General features: G+C 44.4%; 3 protein-coding genes across 4 annotated transcripts in view; 1 reads left to right on the top strand and 2 right to left on the bottom strand.

The window, feature by feature from the left end:
- Positions 1 to 199: 199 nt before the first annotated feature.
- On the top strand, positions 200 to 5,389 carry LOC129833325 (galactose-3-O-sulfotransferase 2-like). Its single transcript, XM_055897838.1, has 3 exons — positions 200 to 3,262; positions 3,542 to 3,859; positions 4,057 to 5,389. Exons 1-3 carry the CDS (start codon positions 3,144 to 3,146, stop codon positions 4,964 to 4,966), a joined length of 1,347 nt encoding a protein of 448 aa, XP_055753813.1. The 5' UTR covers positions 200 to 3,143; the 3' UTR covers positions 4,967 to 5,389.
- A 92-nt stretch (positions 5,390 to 5,481) lies between these two features.
- Positions 5,482 to 14,447, bottom strand: LOC129833324 (cysteine protease atg4da-like). Its single transcript, XM_055897837.1, has 11 exons — positions 14,281 to 14,447; positions 12,590 to 12,828; positions 10,621 to 10,704; positions 10,317 to 10,490; positions 8,275 to 8,551; positions 8,114 to 8,181; positions 7,875 to 8,023; positions 7,687 to 7,765; positions 7,524 to 7,600; positions 7,139 to 7,258; positions 5,482 to 6,607 (listed from the first exon to the last, which is right to left on the bottom strand). Exons 2-11 carry the CDS (start codon positions 12,774 to 12,776, stop codon positions 6,422 to 6,424), a joined length of 1,401 nt encoding a protein of 466 aa, XP_055753812.1. The 5' UTR covers positions 12,777 to 12,828; positions 14,281 to 14,447; the 3' UTR covers positions 5,482 to 6,421.
- Positions 14,448 to 14,655: 208 nt separating this feature from the next.
- The window catches only part of LOC129833326 (microtubule-associated serine/threonine-protein kinase 1-like), a 60,128-nt gene continuing 55,156 nt past the window's right edge, over positions 14,656 to 19,627 (bottom strand). For both annotated transcript variants that reach the window (XM_055897839.1, XM_055897840.1), the window contains 4 exons: positions 18,888 to 19,024; positions 18,558 to 18,745; positions 16,779 to 18,434; positions 14,656 to 16,230 (listed from right to left, as the gene is read on the bottom strand). In XM_055897839.1, the coding sequence (XP_055753814.1) occupies positions 16,187 to 16,230; positions 16,779 to 18,434; positions 18,558 to 18,745; positions 18,888 to 19,024 (2,025 nt within the window). In that variant the 3' untranslated portion in view covers positions 14,656 to 16,186. The remainder of the gene's footprint in view (positions 16,231 to 16,778; positions 18,435 to 18,557; positions 18,746 to 18,887; positions 19,025 to 19,627) is intronic.

Raw genomic sequence — 19,627 nt, forward strand, 5'->3', positions numbered from 1 at the left:
GTGCAAATTCACTAAAGTAGGGGCTATCAATGAGTAGGCTGAGCTATTCTACACGCAACAGACAGAAGGAAAAGAGGAGCAAGCGAGGGAGAGAGAAGATAGGGTCAGGCAGAAAGACTGTTAGAACCATGCGCATAGGCTGTATCTTGGTCATCTGTATCTAGCTATGCCTCGTAAATTACCAAAAGTATATTAAAGTATTAGGAAGGACGTCTACCATGAATGGATCGCAAAAATAATGGTTATGATCACACTTCCTCAATATAAATATTATGGGGAGACTTATATTTTTTGTCAACGCACATACTTGGATAATAATTACAAAACCAACGTCTCTAGTAATACCCGTCCGAATAGGGCTATACCATGTCAAAGAATTAGTTTATCAGCATCGAGTGCGCAGTATCATCGCATGGGATCCGTCGAGGCTGCACACGGCAGAAATATCACAGAAATATTATAGATGTAACTTCTTACACATCACCTTCTATAGTCAAACAAAATAGTCCTTTAATATGCAACTGGGGGCATCATGCTCTTGCCAGTCCTCTGAAACGCAAATATAATCTTCCTAGTAAGGACTGCAATAATGAGGTTGCGCGTATGTGTGTGTGCATCAGTGTCAGCGTGTTTTTGGAGTTGGGCAAGAGTCAGGTCGACTCCAAAAATCCTTAAATCGCGCACAACTGGAACCGCGTTTATCAGGACAAAACTTTTAAAATTGTTTTATTTTATTTAACCTTTATATAACTAGGCCAATCATTTAAGAACAAATTCTTGTTCTTCTGCGGGGGACAGGCCCTGGGATTAAAAATACAAAATAAATACAATATAAATATAGGACAAAACACACATCACAACAACAGAGACAACACAACACTACATAAAGGGAGACCTAAGATAACAACATAGCAAGGCAGCAACACATGACAACACAGCATGGTAGCAGCACAAAACATGGTACAAACATTATTGGGCACAGACAACAGCACAAAGGGCAGAGACTACAATATATCACACAAAGCAGCCACAACTGTCAGTAAGAGTGTCCATGATTGAGTCTTTGAATGAAGAGCTTGAGATAAAACTGTCCAGTTTGAGTGTTTGTTGTAGCTTGTTCCAGTCAAAATTTTGGCCAACGCTCAGATAGAAATGTATGATGTAGAACAAACAATCAAATCAAATTTTATTTGTCACACACATGGTTAGCAGATGTTAATGCGAGTGTTGCGAAATGCTTGTGCTTCTACTTCCGACAATGCAGTAATAACCAAGGAGTAATCTAACCTAAAAACTACACAACAGCTACCTTATACACACAGTGTAAAGGGATGAAAGAATATGTAAATAAAAATATATGAATGAGTGATGGTACAGAACGGCATAGGCAAGATGCAGTAGATGGAATCGAGTACAGTATATACATATGAGATTAGTAATGTAGTGTATGTAAACATATAAAAGTGGCATTGTTTAAAGTGGCCAGTGATACATGTATTACATCAAGATGGCAAGATGCAGTAGGTGGTATAGAGTACAGTATATACAAATGAGATGAGTAATGTAGGGTATGTAAACATTATATGAAGTGGCATTGTTTAAAGTGGCTAGTGATACATTTTTTACATCAATTTTTACATTATTAAAGTGGCTGGAGTTGAGTCATAGCCACTTTAAACAACGCCACTTCATATAATGTTCAATGTTAGTGGTGGCCGCTCAATGTTAGTGGTGGCTGTTTAACAGTCTGATGGCCTTGAGTTAGAAGCTGTTTTTCAGTCTCTCGGTCCCTGCTTTGATGCACCTGTACTGACCTCGCCTTCTGGATGATAGCGGGGTGAAGAGGCAGTGGCTCGGGTGGTTGTTGTCCTTGATGATCTTTATGGCCTTCCTGTGACATCGGGTGGTGTAGGTGTTCTGGAGGGCAGGTAGTTTGCCCCCGGTGATGCGTTGTGCAGACCTCACTACCCTCTGGAGAGCCTTACGGTTGTGGGCGGAGCAGTTGCCGTACCAGGCGGTGATACAGCCCGACAGGATGCTCTCGATTGTGCATCTGTAAAAGTTTGTGAGGGCTTTTGGTGACAAGCCGAATTTCTTCAGCCTCCTGAGGTTGAAGAGGTGCTGTTGCGCCTTCTTCACCACGCTGTCTGTGTGGGTGGACAATTTCAGTTTGTCCGTGATGTGTACGCCGAGGAACTTAAAACTTACTACCCTCTCCACTACTGTCCCGTCGATGTGGATAAGGGGTTGCTCCCTCTGCTGTTTCCTGAAGTCCACGATCATCTCCTTTGTTTAGTGTATAAAATCAGGTCTGCTCTAGTCATGGTATTTCTATCTGCAACGTTTTTGTAATGAACATGGCCTGCTTACAGGAAGGTAAGGGTTTCCCGTTTATCACCGGTTTTATTATGAGCTAATAGTATCTTGACATGTAGCATTTTAACCAAATGAATGATAATGCACATTAAGGGTTGATGAGGAAAGCAACATCAGACCCGTGCCTTTCAATGAATAGCACTGTCAATGTGTTTGCCACAGTCATATCACACACATTCATATCAGACAATAGTGAAATACCATAAAAACAAGGGTGTCATTAACTTGTTTGTAGATGTGTAGGCTATTCTTATAATACATTTTCATTGTTGCACACCTTGATTTAGGCCTAGGTGGTTTTACTATTCTTTGTGTTGGGGAATTTTCTGTTCTTATTTATTTTAATTGTATCTAATTTATTGTATTTATTTATTTTCCTTAATGTCCTTGTCTCTTGTCAATTGAGCCTTTAGTTTTTGGCATCCCTAATATACAAAACCAGTGATTGCTGCTCTTAACATGTGAATAAGGACATTAGCCTTGTCATATTGCAGTTGCACCTTATGACTGTTTACAGCAGCAAAGCTTGAGAATAGACCGTCTCAAATCTTATGTTAGTCAAAAACTCAATCACGACTTCTTGGCTGGAGAGTTGCTGGCTGGCTGCGTGACGTCTCGCTGAGCCAGCTTAGAGGGTGAGGTCAGGTCTCTCTGTTTCTTTAAGCTCCGGAACCCAGTCTCACCTTCAAAGTCCCAGAGCCTATTTACCATGCTAGGAGGGAAGAAGGTCCCAGAGGAAAGTGTTTCGGGTGGGCCACGGAAAGGAGATGACCCTCCGCTGGTTGTCCACCCAACTTTGGAGACACCGTGTGATGTGTCTCCTGATGGCTTTGTGTGTCACCTTGTTACTCATGCTCCTGGCTACTCAGTCATTGCAGCATCCAAGGTAAGGGACAGTCTGTCTCTCTCTTTCTCCCCACACCATTATGCACTGTCTGTAGCTGGTGGTAAAACTAATAGATTTAGCTCAGTGGTTATTGTGAATGTACCAGAGAAATTCTACATATATTTGTGTAAATGCATTACGGATTAAACAACCTTTTAAATACAGAATTGATTAATGAGGAGTTGTTTGTCATGGCATACAGCTAAGCTGTATAAGTTCTGTTGAGACTTTGTTTACCTAGATGTCTGATGAAATCCTCTCTCTTTCCTTTTTCGAAAGCCACTATGCTGGGCACATGGGCCATAAGGTGGAGGAGAGGGGAGCACTTTCCGACAATGCTCCTCCAAACACCCCTGTCCCATCCCACACTGCCCCTAACAGGAGGAAGGAGGTTCAGACACCCAATCTGCAGCATCAAAGAGACCCCAATGGGTACACCTTTATGAGGACAAGGAGGAGCCCTCCACCTGTAGCTTTCCTCAAAACACACAAGACTGGAAGCAGCACTGTTCAGAATCTGATGTTCCGCCTTGGGGAGAAGGAGAACCTCACTTTCGCCTTCCCCTATTACGCATACCAGTTCAGCTACCCAGATAGGTATGGGCACGACTACTATCTCCTGTAAGATATGGTTACCTCTATTCATCTGATGAGTAGATATGTTCTATTGCAATTTTCAGATTATCAAATTTACTGTCAGGTCTCTGGTACATTTGGAGCCCCTCCATTTGGTGGATATTAACTGCAAATAACTTTCACTGCTTTAACGTGCTTAACCGTCCTTATGGCTCCAGGTTCCGAGCAGACTTTGTAGATGAGCTGCCACCGGGTTCCTCTCAGTTCGACATGCTCTGCAGCCACATGCGGCTGGACCTGGGACAGCTGAAACAGGTGATGCCCAGGAACACCATCTACATCACCCTGCTGCGTGATCCTCTACAGACCTTTGAGTCCGTTTTCAGCTACTACACTTCCACTGTACCCGCCTTCACGCTAGCCAAAAAGGCAGCTGACACAGCTAACAGGAAGTCCGCCCTCTCGGTCTTCCTGGAGTCCCCAGAGTCCTACTGGGACCCTACAGAACCTGGGAATGGCCTAGCCAGGAACCCTATGAGCTTTGACCTGGGCCTCAGCAGCCAAGAGTGGAACGCATCCTGGCCCATGGAGCTGACTCAGCTGGAGGAGGCCTTCCAGCTGGTGATGATCGCTGAGCACTTTGATGAGTCTCTGGTTCTCCTGGGGGCTCTGCTGCAGCTGGAGCCTGAGGAGCTGGCCTATGTGCACCTGAACGTCCGCGCCCCATCGGACATCACCCCGCTGGAGGAGGACACCAAGGCCAGGCTCTGGGCCTGGAACAGTCTGGATGTGCTGCTCTACAACTTATTTCTGCAGGTGTTCTGGGAGAAAGCTGAGCAGTATGGCCTGGGGAGACTGAAAAGGGAGGTGGCCCTACTGAGGGCCTCCACACAGAGGCTCAGACAGAAGTGTGTGGCCAGAGAAGGAGTCCCCCCTGGTGAGCTGGAGGACCTGGTCAGGCCCTGGCAGACCGACACAGTCACCATCCTGGGATACGAGGTACGAGGGAACCTGACTCTGCAGGAAGAGGGGCTCTGTGTGCGACTAGTGCTGCCTGAGCTACAGTACCACTCTCATCTGTATTTCCAGCAGTATGGCCATGACATGAGGTCCATACCTACAGACTAATGTGCAGCACTTTCCCTTTTAGATACTACACCACTCAGAATTTCTGCTTTTGATGTATTTTTCCAATAAACCAAAAATACTAACATTGTTAGGTCCCTTTCCAAATGTATTTTTATTTTTTAAATGTGGATCTTCTTGTTAAAATACTATAAAGACCTTAATTCAACTCCTAGCGACCTAGTCAAGAGATGTTAGCCTCTTGGGGAAGCTAAAAGAGGCATAGTTCAGCCATAATCCAAGAGGAAGTGGCGTGTCTTTTTACTAGAAGCTCAAGGACATTATTTTAGCTATAATCGTTACATTTTTCAGTAGAATTTTCAGATTCTTTGGGTGGGGAGAAACCCCTCTTCAGTTATCAAACAAATGTATTTATAAAGCCCTTTTTACATCAGCAGGTCAAAGTGCTATACAGAAACCCTGACTAAAACCCCAAATAACAAGCAATGTAGAAGCACTGCAGGGTATCCGTTAAACATGTAATTCAAATTTGTATGGCCTAAACGAAATCAGTCTGATGAAGTTGAGTGATTTATTTATTTTTACTAAGCTTTTATTGAATGCATTGTGCTACTCTTTTTCCATGTAAAAAATATTAATAAAAAAAAAAACAGGGCAAATGCAACCCCATATTGCTCAGAATGTGCCTCTTAATTGACTGATAGCAATTTTAAAATTATTATTTTATACTCTCCCCCACTCAACCACATAAAACCAACATCTCTAAGAAGACAAATTGATTCCTTCACCGGTTCCATGTGCACGTCACAAGGTCTAAGGAATCCAATTTCCTAATCCATTCACAGAGCAGACATCCTGTCACATGACGTCAAACAGCAGCTCAGAGTCTAATGCTGGACAAAGTAGTTCAACAAAAGGTTGTAGTGTAGAGGACTATGGGATGAGCAGCCTATCTACACAATGATGAAATAGGGTCAGTTAGTGTCTTTCAGCCAGGCATAGAGTCACCCATGACTTCATGTAGAATAGTAAACAACGGAGTTGAAGGCAGGTTATTTAACGTAAGAACCTCAAAACCATACTAATATCAAAACCTTAAATTAAAAACAATTATAGAGAAACCTTCATTTAAAAACATTGTTACATTCATAAACATGTCCCCTTAAAACAAATAATTAGACCAAACTAATAAATACACAAGAATAGTGTCATTGGCCTGTTATATTCAGCAACACCTCACCCTGCCTGGGTATTGCCTGTGGAGGTTGGGGATAAAGGCTAATGCTGGAGCATGTCCCCCGTCAGTAGCTGCCATTGATAAAGCTCAGTTCAGTAACCGTGTGTATGAGTTGGTATGTGAATTATGTTCCCTGCTGGCCACATTCAGTCAGTCTGTTCACAGCACCCTTAGCGGAGTTGCCAACAACCGGATGTTCCAGTTTTCAGGGATACAGCTAATTCAACCGAGCTTAGAACTTTTATACCTGCTACGTTTGTTCACAATAACACAAACTCATCCATGCTGTTGCTGTTATTGGTCCTTCTCAGCCTCGCTTTGTCCTTGGTCAAGATGTGGGTGACAGAGTTTGGGGGTGCATCGCTCTCATCCTCCTGCCCCCCATCCTGTCCCTGACCCTCTGCAATGGTGAAGATGGGGTACTTTTCTGTTGATGATGAGAGAGCCTGGGGAAGAGAAAGAGATGAATGAGAGAACCATCTCTAGGAGAGCTCTAATATTTCCCCTCATCTCAATTTAACCATTAACCAATGACTGTATTGCAACATACTGTAAAAGCAATAATGTACTTGGCTCCTTGCAACTAAAACATGTTCTGCATCAGTTATACAGCATACTCTTCATATATGTATATTTGATCTCAAGAGTAAACAACAGCATCTTGTCCAGAGTTCAAATCCATAGCCAGCCTATTCCCCTGACATGGACACCACAAATAAAATCAAGTTGGTCACATTCACAGGATACAGGGTGTAAACGGTACAGTGAAATGCTTACTTGCAAGCTTTCCTCAACAGTGCAATACCCATTTATAAAAAGAATACACAGTAAGTAATACAAAGTAGTAACAAAATAACAATTTTAATGTTCAGAATTTTTATGTTTGGAAATATATACACAAAAATAATATACAGTATAGCTTAGATAAAGAATAAATAGTAGCAGCAATATTGCCTGTGTGTGTGTGCCCCACATACCGTGCTAACAGCTGAGCACAGTAACTCAAATTCCTTCTGGCTCTTGGCATAGAAGCCTATAGTGCAGCTGGGATCCATGCGACTGAAGGAGATCTTCCTGGGACACTTACAGTGAAATGACTGCAGGGGGAGTGGAGAGAAGTCCCCATTAAGGCGAGAGATGGTGGCGTCAGGATAGCCCAGTTTCTAGACCGAGATTTTATCTTGATTGTGTCACGAAAGCGCCGCCAACAGGCACAGACAGGTCGGTAAATAAGTGGCTTCGTGTTACACTGCTAGACCGAGATACAATCTTGGTCTAGGACCTGGTCTAGTGAAATGGATATAGAATAATGTATAGGGTTTGCAAACACAGCCAAAACAGGAAGAGAGCGCCTTCCATTACCTCTAAGGGGAAGTTATCCTGTGTGATATCCACTGTGGACTGGCTGTAGTGGGGGTCCAAGCACAACAGCTGTTCGTCTAGCACAGGAGACATGAGCATGGTCAGAGTGAGGGTACAAGGACTGTAAAATGACAGAATGACAACAGGAAGACCATACACCTACCTTGGTACCCAACAAAGAACAGAGAATGCTTGGGTTTGCCACCAATGATTCCAATGCAGCATTCTAACCTCAAGAGATTCTTTGGAAAGATAAAAACACAAGAATGGTTTACCAATCTCTCACTGTGTTTTGTGGTTGTCAGTGTCTGTGTGCATGTCTCTAGCATGTTACTCTGACTTGACACATACTTTGACACATTTAATGTAGGTGGGGTTGAGGACTTCTCCTCCCAGGCGCACAGGGACCAGGATGATGACAGACTTCCAGGCTGGACTGGGTCCTGTGGAGCCCTCAGATAGAGGTCTCTCACACAGCCTCACCACGTCATCTATGTACACTACACAGGGACCACATGATACAACCTATTACTATGGTCTGATCGGTGCCCTGCCAAATAGTGAGAATGAGATAACAAGGGAACACTCACCAGTGCAGTCCTGTGCTACATACACTGTCAGATTGGACACCTCTGCTGATGCTGCGTCAACAGCCAGACTAAAACAAACAGACAACCCACATCACTAAGCGAAGATGTATTGTATGGAATGCAGATGGCTGGGGGGGCAGGTTTAGATTCTAAGTTCTCACCGAAGTATGTGTGCTACAAAGGAGGGGCCATACCAGTCCCCTGCCTTCTTCCCTGAGCTTGTGCCCTGTTCCACCAGCTGATGCAGCCCGAACGGGGCGATGGGATGATCCCCAAACCAGGACACCACCCGTCTGTGAGTGACCTCAGTCCGGCTCTCCAGGAAGGACACTATGCTCTTCCTCCTTCCCTTCTTCGTCAACTCTAGACCCAAGGAGCGAGACTCCTGTACCTTCATGTCATCTTTGGACACATGGTTGGCAGAGAGCCAGGTCCAGCCTGGCAACAATAGAGAGACAAGGGATAAGGCTAAGTAGTGATAAACTGTAGTAGTGTGTTACTCAGGACATACTTTGAGATGCTACTGGAAACATATACCTGTATGTATGTACAGTGGGGCAAAAAAGTATTTAGTCAGCCACCAATTGTGCAAGTTCTCCCACTTAAAAAGATGAGAGGCCTGTAATTTTCATCATAGGTACACTTCAACTATGACAGACAAAATGAGAAAAAAAAATCCAGAAAATCACATTGTAGGATTTTTAATGAATTTATTTGCAAATTATGGTGGAAAATAAGTATTTGGTCAATAACAAAAGTTTATCTCAATACTTTGTTATATACCCTTTGTTGGCAATGACAGAGGTCAAACGTTTTCTGTAAGTCTTCACAAGGTTTTCACACACTGTTGCTGGTATTTTGGCCCATTCCTCCATGCAGATCTCCTCCAGAGCAGTGATGTTTTGGGGCTGTTGCTGGGCAACACGGACTTTCAACTCCCTCCAAAGATTTTCTATGGGGTTGAGATCTGGAGACTGGTTAGGCCACTCCAGGACCTTGAAATGCTTCTTACGAAGCCACTCCGTTGCCCGGGCGGTGTGTTTGGGATCATTGTCATGCTGAAAGACCCAGCCACGTTTCATCTTCAATGCCCTTGCTGATGGAAGGTGGTTTTCACTCAAAATCTCACGATACATGGCCCCATTCATTCTTTCCTTTACACGGATCAGTCGTCCTGGTTCCTTTGCAGAAAAACCGCCCCAAAGCATGATGTTTCCACCCCCATGCTTCACAGTAGGTATGGTGTTCTTTGGATGCAACTCAGCATTCTTTGTCCTCCAAACACGACGAGTTGAGTTTTTACCAAAAAGTTATATTTTGGTTTCATCTGACCATATGACATTCTCCCAATCTTCTTCTGGACATTCCAAATGCTCTCTAGCAAACTTCAGACGGGCCTGGACATGTACTGGCTTAAGCAGGGGGACACGTCTGGCACTGCAGGATTTGAGTCCCTGGCGGTGTAGTGTGTTACTGATGGTAGGCTTTGTTACTTTGGTCCCAGCTCTCTGCAGGTCATTCACTAGGTCCCCCCGTGTGGTTCTGGGATTTTTGCTCACTGTTCTTGTGATCATTTTGACCCCACGGGGTGAGATCTTGCGTGGAGCCCCAGATCAAGGGAGATTATCAGTGGTCTTGTATGTCTTCCATTTCCTAATAATTGCTCCCACAGTTGATTTCTTCAAACCAAGCTGCTTACCTATTGCAGATTCAGTCTTCCCAGCCTGGTGCAGGTCTGCAATTTTGTTTCTGGTGTCCTTTGACAGCTCTTTGGTCTTGGCCATAGTGGAGTTTGGAGTGTGACTGTTTGAGGTTGTGGACAGGTGTCTTTTATACTGATAACAAGTTCAAACAGGTGCCATTAATACAGGTAACGAGTGGAGGACAGAGGAGCCTCTTAAAGAAGAAGTTACAGGTCTGTGAGAGCCAGAAATCTTGCTTGTTTGTAGGTGACCAAATACTTATTTTCCACCATAATTTGCAAATAAATTCATTAAAAATCCTACAATGTGATTTTCTGGATTTTTTTTCTCATTTTGTCTGTCGTAGTTGAAGTGTACCTATGATGAAAATTACAGGCCTCTCTCATCTTTTTAAGTGGGAGAACTTGCACAATTGGTGGCTGACTAAATACTTTTTTGCCCCACTGTATATGTGTGTGTGTGTGTGTGACCCACGTGTACAAGTGTGTTTTTTCTTTTACCTGGCGGCAGCAGGTGTAGCAGCAGCCCCTGTGCCAGCAGCATCTGTCCACTGCGCAGCATGCAGCCCCACCCACTGTCTGTGGTCAGAGAGGAACCATCCAGCTGTGGGAAGCCCCGCCTGTACGTCAGCCACAGCAGAGTGGCAAAGGCCCGGCGAAAGCACTCCCTCTCCACTGACAAAACAAAGGACAGACACTGGCCTTGACTATACAATTTTCTCAAATCCAGTTACATACCAGTTTACCATTAGGTGTGGGTCTTTTTAAAAGGGTGGAGTTACCCAACCAACAGAACATCTCTCACCTCCATGACTGAGCAGATAAGACTGTCCAAGCATGGTCAGAGGAGAGGTCTTGCTGAAGCGGGCCTTTGACTTGAACGACCAGCCTGGATGGGCAAAGGTAAACAAACTATAAAATTACAAACAATAACACGCCCAAGCCTCCCCCATTTACCCTTCACCCAAATCCAGATAGCTGATGTTCTGAAAGAGCTGCAAAATCTGGACCCCTACAAATCAGCTGGGAAAGACAATCTGGACCCTCTCTAAGATTATCTGCCGAAATTGTTGCAACCCCCATTACTAGCCTGTTCAACCTCTCTTTCGTATCGTCTGAGATTCCCATAGATTGGAAAGCTGCCACGGTCATCCCCCTCTTCAAAGGGGGAGACACTCAAGACCCAAACTGCTACAGACCTATATCTATCCTAACCTGCCTTTCTAAGGTCTTCGAAAGCCAAGTTAACAAACAGATTACCGGCCATTTCGAATCCCACCTTACCTTCTCCGCTATGCGATCTGGTTTCAGAGCTGGTCATGGGTGAACCTTTCTCAAATTATTGCCTCGCCAAGTTCACCAACTACTTCTCTCTGATAGAGTTCAGTGTGTCAAATCGGAGGGCCTGTTGTCCGGACCTCTGGCAGTCTATGGGGGTGCCACAGGGTTCAATTCTCGGGCCGGCTCTCTTCTCTGTATACATCAATGATGACGCTCTTGCTGCTGGTGATTCTTTGATCCACCTCTATGCAGACGACATCATTCTGTATACCTCTGGCCCTTCTTTGGACACTGTGTTAACTAACCTCCAGACGAGCTTCAATGCCATACAACTCTCCTTCCGTGGCCTCCAACGGCTCTTAAATGCATGCTCTTCAACCGATCGCTGCCCGCACCCGCCCTTCCAGCATCACTACTCTGGACGGTTCTGACTTAGAATATGTGGACAACTACAAATACCTAGGTGTCTGGTTAGACTGTAAACTCTCCTTCCAGACTCACATTAAACATCTCCAATCCAAAATTAAATCTAGAATCTGCTTCCTATTTCGCAACAAAGCATCCATCACTCATGCTGCCAAACATACCCTCGTAAAACTGACCATCCTACCGATCCTCGACGATGTCATTTACAAAATAGCCTCCAACACTCTACTCAACAAATTGGATGCAGTCAATCACAGTGCCATCCATTTTGTCACCAAAGCCCCATATACTACCCACCACTGCGACCTGTACGCTCTCGTTGGCTGGCCCTCGCCAAACCCACTGGCTCCAGGTCATCTACAAGTCTCTGCTAGGTAAAGCCCCGCCTTATCTCAGCTCACTGGTCACCATAGAAGCACCCACCCGTAGCACACGTTCCAGCAGGTATATCTCACTGGTCACTCACAAAGCCAATTCTTCCTTTGGCCGCCTCTCCTTCCAGTTCTCTGCTGCCAATGACTGGAACGAACTGCAAAAATCCCTAAAGCTGGAGACTCTTATCTCCCTCACAAGCTTTAAGCACCAGCTGTCAGAGCACCTCACAGATCACTGCACTTGTATATAGCCCATCTGTAAATAGCCCATCCAACTACCTCAGCCCCATACTGTATTTATTTATTTATCTTGCTCCTTTGCACCCCAGTATCTCTACTTGCACATTCATCTTCTGCACATTCTACCATTCCAGTGTTTAATTGCTATATCGTAATTACTTTGCGACCATGGCCTATTTATTGCCTTACCTCCCTTATCCTACCTCATTTGCACATGCTGTATATAAACCTTTTCTACTGGATTATTGATCGTATGTTTGTTTATTCCATGTGTAACTCTGTGTTGTTGTATGTGTCGAACTGCTTTGCTTTATCTTGGCCAGGTCACAGTTGCAAATGAGAACTTGTTCTCAACTGGCCTACCTGGTTAAATAAAGGTGAAATATATATATATATATTTTTTTTTAAGTGACTGGTCACTGTTTAGGTCAAAACGGTTTTAGGCACACATACCATATTTGACATTGTTCCATGCTGACACCAACTTGGACTTGAGTCTGCCTCTCTTCTCATGTTCCTCTGGGTCATCCCGGCTCCCATCAGAGCCCTGAGTTCCCAGAAACACTGTGGAAAGGTGGAACCAATCGTCTGGAGGGTCACCCTCAGGGCTCTGGCCCTCACAGGGAGAACTGGGATTCATGACTACTGGGCTACCAACTGTCTGGAGGTTGTTTCCTTATCGCCATATCAACCTGAGAGTGGACACAGCATTGAGTATTCAGCCAAGAAGAAACTTTGATTACCATCAGGGGCAAAGCTCAGATGTAAGCTGACTGCACAGATCATAATAGTAGCTTATACTAAGTCTTCTCTCCAGGAAGTAGCTACAAACGTATGTTAAACTGCATGACATGTTAATTATTCCCCTCAGTGAGTTGGACTGAGGGCATGTGACTAGCTTGTGATGACAGTAGGAATTTCAGACATGTATGGGTTTCTTTCAAATAGATAGACTATAGTAATGTTGCTAGAAGATACCAACCCTACCGTTAGGCTTGTTTACACTGAGCTCCACTGGGGTCGAAACGCAATCATGATTAAATTAAGACAATGGGGAGCCAGCGCGAGATATGGGTCGGAATATAAATCTCAATGTAGGGATGGGATATGTATTATTACTAACGTATGCTAGCTAGCAGTAACCACGGTAGCCATTTTCGAATGGCAGTGTGGTTATAATCGTGATTGCGTTCCGACCCCAGTGCAGCTCAGTTTAAACAATCGTAACGGTAGGGTCAGTATCTTCTGGCAAATAATTGTGGAGCAGCACTTTCTTTTCAGCAGACACTGAAAATGCAGTTACTCACACAGTACAGCTCCATCTGCCTTCGCATGTAGCAAGTATCCAACTGTTTAATATACATTGAAAGATTTTATAGCTGGCTAGTCTACAGTACATTCGAAAAATATTCTGACCCCTTGACTTTTTCCACATATTGTTACGTTACAGCCTTATTCTAAAGTGGATTAAATCGTTTTTTCCCCCCTCATCAATCTAAACACAATATCCCATAACGACAAACCAAAAACAGGTTTAGACATTTTGGCAAATGTATATATATATATTTTTTAAACGAAATATCACATTTACATAGGTATTCAGACCCTTGACTTAGTGCTTTGTTGAAGCACCTTTGGCAGCAATTAAAGGAATGCACTGTATATCGATAGAGCGCTAAAAATCTGTGATACGTTGTGTGATAAGTCAGCACCTGAATTGTTCAACGTAAGTAATACAATTCGTGTTGACAACCAGCTAACATTACAGTGACACGACTAGGGTTGAGGTAACTACATGTCTCAACATTACAGATGAATCGTCAACATTTTTTCCAACAATGCCAATGGCAAGCACGTTGGCATTAATTTGTCACTGACGAGCTTCTTGCTGGCTGAATGAATGTGTTCTAACGTTGCATTGTAAAAATATAGCTAACAAAAATATTGTATATTGCTTTCAAATCTTAAGCTAACTCAATGTAGGCTAACTTGCTAGTGAGTGAGCTAATAGCTAATTGACAGCGGGTTAACGATATCTAGCTAGCCAACGACGTCCATGTCTTTATTATATTCTGTAAACAAGCTAACATTAGCTGTTCTTCTCTCCTGAGCTCTTTATAGTTGGTTATAATGTGTCCTCTTACCGTTATTTACATATCTGTCATCTTGTATGTTTCACTTACAAACTACTGTCAACGAAATAATCGTCTGAATTCGGTATCGTGATTGGTCAATAAAGGTCCAATGTTTCTTTTACCCCCATTGATTTACTCCCTCCACAGCGGCGTGTTCAGCATGACGCAACGTTTTGGAACTTTCATGTATATGCTACGTAAAACAAATATGCCTCTCTAACGTATAGAATAAGGATTTATGTATTGCTCTATTCCTGAAATGTCTATCTGCAAGGTTGGACAAAGTTTTGCCGAACGTGGCCCTGTTGTAGACCCCTCTGATATCCATTTAGAAGTTGTCTGTCAAAGTTATGTCTCACAACAAGAACACAAACAGGCACATGGTAATTTAAGGATTCTCTTGAAGGATTTTATTACTCTATAGGCTTTTTTTTGCATTGGTTTCATAACAGTGCCTAGGGAATAAAATGACATGGACAACAATGAACTGAGAGAAGTGTCATAAAAAAGTCAAAACTCACAAATAAGTCAACATGGACAGAGGCCATGGTGTATTGCAACTCTCTTATGGAATGACAGAAGTATAACTGCACAAAATAGGACAACCACACAGATTTGGTAAATTATCTCATTTGTAGACTTACAATTTAGAGATATAAATAACAATTCAAAGAACAATGCACAAGTAAACCGTTTGAGAGCAATTGACAAATAATCAAATACAATAAATAAAGTGTAATAAATAGATAAATAAATACATATGACACAAAATAAAGTGCAATTTCCACGCACACCCCCACATACACAAACACAAGCTTTTAACTAGCATTCATCTAAATATGAGCTGTTTGTCGTCTCCTAGGAGCACAGTATCAGTATCATACATCTCTCTTTATCGGTCATAATACACACAACAAAAGTTTTTTCAAATTGTATTTAGACAAACAAGTTTCTAGTAGCTATATGAATGGAACAGTGGTTACAATAGAAAATCATGAAGATATGAGGGTAATATCTCGGATAAAATCTAATCTTGTGTCATTAAATTGTGAATTGATTATGTGTAAATTACATTTTTACCTCAAATACTATGTTCAGAACAGTCGTGTGATGACCACAAGATGGCAGTCTGATACAGGTATGGGCATGAACATATTAAGTTATGTCACTGATGAGAGTGCTGCCTAGGTCTAAGGTGGGCTCTCAGATCTCACTAGGAATTCTACATAGAACTTGCATATCATTACACATCACTGTAAACAACATATCCCTTAAATAAACTGGCACTTTTAGTCGCACATTACATTATACAACGCTAATTTTGCATACATTGAAAAGGGAGAGAGTTCTAGCCTACGTTGCCAGAGTACGAGTAAGTCTCAAACAAGACTCCCATTCTATAGTATCAATTTCATCACCTGACCACACTTAATATATGGGTTCCTCTTCTTTAGTTCAATTCATTAGCACTGTATTAATTTCAGAACCTAAATAATTGCACATTTCACAATGCCCACTGGGCACAGATGTCAATTCAATGTCTATTCCATGTTGGTTCAACGTGGAAACAACATTGACTTCAACCAGTGTGTGCCCAGTGGGTTGAGTCAATGCAGACAATTCGTAGAACAATATATCTGCTTGCTTGGCTTATTGCAAACCTTTACCTCCCTAACATCCGTTCATGGGTACATTGTTGGGGACACAGGAAAATACTTAAAAAGCCCATTGCATAGTGTCCCTGTGCAAGTTCAGATAGTCCACCTAAATCCAACCAGGACTCAGCCCTTAAAACACTCAAACAAATTCATTCAGCTCTCCTTTACACAATACAATTCCAAGTTCCACATTTAGCAAGCAGGTCATCTTCTTAGTCCAGTTAGGAACACATCTCAATGTGTTACACCAATGCATGTTACACCAATGCAACAATTCTTCTCTCAATCTTTTTTCCAGGTACTGTGTGAGAAAAAGACAAGGTCTTTGTATTATCTTTGTATTTTAACTGAGTGAAGAGATGGCATCGAAGTTGACGGACATGGGTAATGCTCCTCATGGTGACAGACTGTGACAGAAGCCTGCCTATAGACATGCTGTTTACATTGGGAACATGTGGGGGCTGTTGACATGATGTTCACAGTGTTCACTACCATCAGGTCTGTTAGATTTTTTCCCTAATCTCTTTAAATATTCTCTTTTATCTCTCATGTACAATTTGGAACATGCAAGAAGACACGCTTTTACTATATACATTACACATATAGTACATACATACACACATTTGAGAACAGCATTAAAGCACATTCCTCTACATATTCTTGTTTTATCTACAGGTCTGTATTTTCTAGCTATTTGGTGTGTGTTTCTTTAGGCGTACATGTTTTTGTCCCTTTTTTTGAGGGTGCCCTGTCCGTGCCTGATATGGTGGCATGATATTCTGATCCAAAAGGCATTTTCCGGGAGATCCCAGGTTTGTCTCTCACTCGCAGATCAGGAGTGGTGCTTACCTGAATTCCTCGTGTTTGCCTTTTCAGGCTGAGCTGAGCCGGTAGGACCTGGAGATGTCCCCTGAGCCCCCCGTTGACTACCTCCAGACGGAGCCTCAGACTTTCCTGCTAAACTTCCCCGTTTCTCCTCACCGCCCTTGGGCCCTTCCTGGGATCCCATCTTCATAGGCCCCAGCACGTTTTTGGCCACACTGGTCAGCTGAGTCACAAAGCTTGGCTTGTCACCAGGGGAGACGGGGCATGACTTGCTGGAGCAGGGGGAGGCAGCGGTGGAGGAGGGGGACATAGGGTTCTCCTCCACCACCTCCAGGTGACTCCTCTCCTCCTTTGCCCCTCGGTAGCTGCTCAACGGGACAGAAACCTTGTCTGCTCTGGATTTTGTTGAAGCAGGAACTGGGCCTATGGTAAGAGGGGATGGGGCCGAGGTTGGGGCTGGTGCTTGGGTTGGGACTGAAGGAGCAGGTCCTTTAACCTTGGTCTCAGTGGCTTTGTCAATGCCACCCATCCCTCCTTTCAAAGTGCTCTCTCCCATCTGTGTGTCTTTACTTGCCTTAGCCAACTCTGTAGCTCCCGCCCTCTGTGTAGTGACTTTGTCTGGGCCCACACTCCCTTTCTTCTCACTCTTCTCCTGGCTTCTGCTTGCTGGGGTGGTGTCTGTCTGGACAGCCTGGTGCTTACGCTCCTGGGAGAGCGGACTCTGGGATGTAGCCTGGACTGGGGCCCTGTCAGTGAGTTTAGGGCCTCCACTGGCTGTCTCAGAGCTTGGAGAACTAAAGCTTAGAGGTTTGTCTGCTGGGCTGGACTTGGCCCCTGGAGTGGAGGGGGTTGAGGCTGGGCTAGGCTGGGCCTCACCTGGTACTGGGGAAGCTTTTCTCTTCAGAGCCTCGCAAGGGGTTAATGTCTGAGCTGTCTCACCAGCGCTGGTCTTGGGCTCTACTTTAACAGGTGTGCTGTCAGTGTGAGGGTCAGATGCTGTAGTCTGGGCAGCTCTCTCCCTCCCTGTCAGCAGTGTGTCCCGGCTCAGGGGCGACTCCTGTCTCCCCAGCCTCCTCGCAGGCTTCAGGCACCCTGTCTCTCCAACCGTGGGGGGAGAGGGGGAGGAGGAAGACGAGGGAGAGGGGGGAATGGGCCCGTTCTCTCCCTCCATCTCCAACAGACTCTGCAGGCTGTGCTCGCAGTGGTAAGACTCCCTCCTGTAGTCCCCATGTGACACCTCCAGGCTGTGCTTACGCATTGACACCCCCCCTGCAAGGGGTGAGGAAGCTGACGACGAAGATGAAAAGGAGGTCAGGAGTGTCGCGCCCAGTTTCTCTGACGACTGAACCCGCTGTAGCAAGGGTGAGCGGGGGGGCTCTGCGCTTTTGGGCCTGGGACGGGCCACAGGGGGAGAGGAGTGGAGCTTTGCTGGGAAGGCCTGAGTGGTGTTGGAGCTACCCACTGTGTGGCCAGATAGGGGTGGGGGAGAGGAGGTGGTGGGGGAGGGTGTGTGGGCCAGGGGGGATAGGGGGATGTTGCCAGCTGACTTGCAGCGGGCTGAGCGGTACTGGCGGTGCAGCTTGGGGGAGAGGCCGTGCAGGGAGCTGGGTCTCATGTGCTGGGAGGCAGCCGGGGAGTTAGGGGTGCTGGAGACTGGAGAGCTGCTCTGAGAAGTGTTGCCTGAGGAGTGAAGAGGAGACATATAGCAATAATTCAAACTGTATTATTTTGTTATGTGAGGGTGCAGATGCTAAGAGGAGTGCTGTACAGTAATGTAGGTAGAGTATTGCCCTTCATACTGACCCAGGTAGGTGGAGTCGGGGGTGGAGCGGTAGCTCTGTGTGGGGGAGCGGGAAGAGAGGTTGTGGGTGGGGGAGCCTGGGAGGCTGTCCCCTGATGACAGAGAGCGGTTCAGAGAGGACAGGCTGCGGCTGGTGTGGAGCAGGTTCGACTGCTTAGTGATTTTCCTGAACAACGAGCTGCGCTTCTTACTGCGAGTGAGAGGTGAAAAGAGAGAGGTGGGAGGATGAGAGGAGAGAGAGAGTTAGAAAAACAGTCAATGACATTGATTTTCTAGAGCGCTCATCTGAAATCATAGTGTAGCATCTGCTGTGCAGAGAAACCCACTTGTACCTTTCTTGTCCCTCCTTAGCCTCTGTCTTCTTGTTGCGCCGTGCCATCTTGGACTTGTAGCTGGACTTGCGGGCAGGACCAATCTTGATGGAGGTGTTTTCAAAGGGCGTGGTGGTCACCGTCACATTGTTTCCACTCTGGAGAAACAACGGAAACAAAAAACATACAGTATGCACTGCTTGCACAATTATTAGGCAAATTGTATTCCTCAGGATTCATTTTATTGTTGAACAAACACAATGCTCTCAGTCAATCCAAAATGTTATTTAATCTCAAACCTGAATGTTTAACAAAGGAATAGTGAGTTTTGTCTTTCTCAGGGGAATATATAAGTGTGCACAATTATTAGGCAACTATTAGTGTGCACAATTATTAGGCAACTACATTACAAAAATAATTTCTCCCAACTCACTTTCTATTCTCAATTTGTAGAGTAAGTGTAACAAATAAGTAACACAAAATGACAATTAAATAACATTTTTGGCCTTTCAAAAATATTCAGTGACCAATATAGCCACCCTCCTTTTCAATAACTGTCATGAGCCTTCCATCCATGGAGCCTGTCAGTTTCTTGATCTGTTCACGATCAACTTTCGCTGAAACAGCAACCACAGCCTCCCAAATGCTGTTCCAATAGGTGTATTGTCTTCTCTGACTGTAAATCTCACGTTTGGGAAGGACCCACAAGTTCTCAATAGGATTCAAGTCAGGTGAGGAAGGGGGCCAGGTCACTATTTGTG

This window comes from Salvelinus fontinalis, chromosome 34 (assembly GCF_029448725.1).
Source record: "Salvelinus fontinalis isolate EN_2023a chromosome 34, ASM2944872v1, whole genome shotgun sequence".
Lineage (NCBI taxonomy): Eukaryota > Metazoa > Chordata > Actinopteri > Salmoniformes > Salmonidae > Salvelinus > Salvelinus fontinalis.

Excerpts from the sequence above, each read along its gene's own strand:
- LOC129833324 (XM_055897837.1), bottom strand. The coding sequence starts at position 12,776 with ATGAATCCCAGTTCTCCCTGTGAGGGCCAGAGCCCTGAGGGTGACCCT. Across the intron at positions 8,182-8,274 it reads TTTGTAGCACACATACTTCG|TCTGGCTGTTGACGCAGCAT; the intron begins GTGAGAACTTAG and ends TGTTTGTTTTAG. Across the intron at positions 8,024-8,113 it reads TGTAGCACAGGACTGCACTG|TGTACATAGATGACGTGGTG; the intron begins GTGAGTGTTCCC and ends GTCCCTGTGTAG.
- LOC129833325 (XM_055897838.1), top strand. The coding sequence starts at position 3,144 with ATGACCCTCCGCTGGTTGTCCACCCAACTTTGGAGACACCGTGTGATG. Across the intron at positions 3,263-3,541 it reads CAGTCATTGCAGCATCCAAG|CCACTATGCTGGGCACATGG; the intron begins GTAAGGGACAGT and ends CTTTTTCGAAAG. Across the intron at positions 3,860-4,056 it reads CAGTTCAGCTACCCAGATAG|GTTCCGAGCAGACTTTGTAG; the intron begins GTATGGGCACGA and ends TTATGGCTCCAG.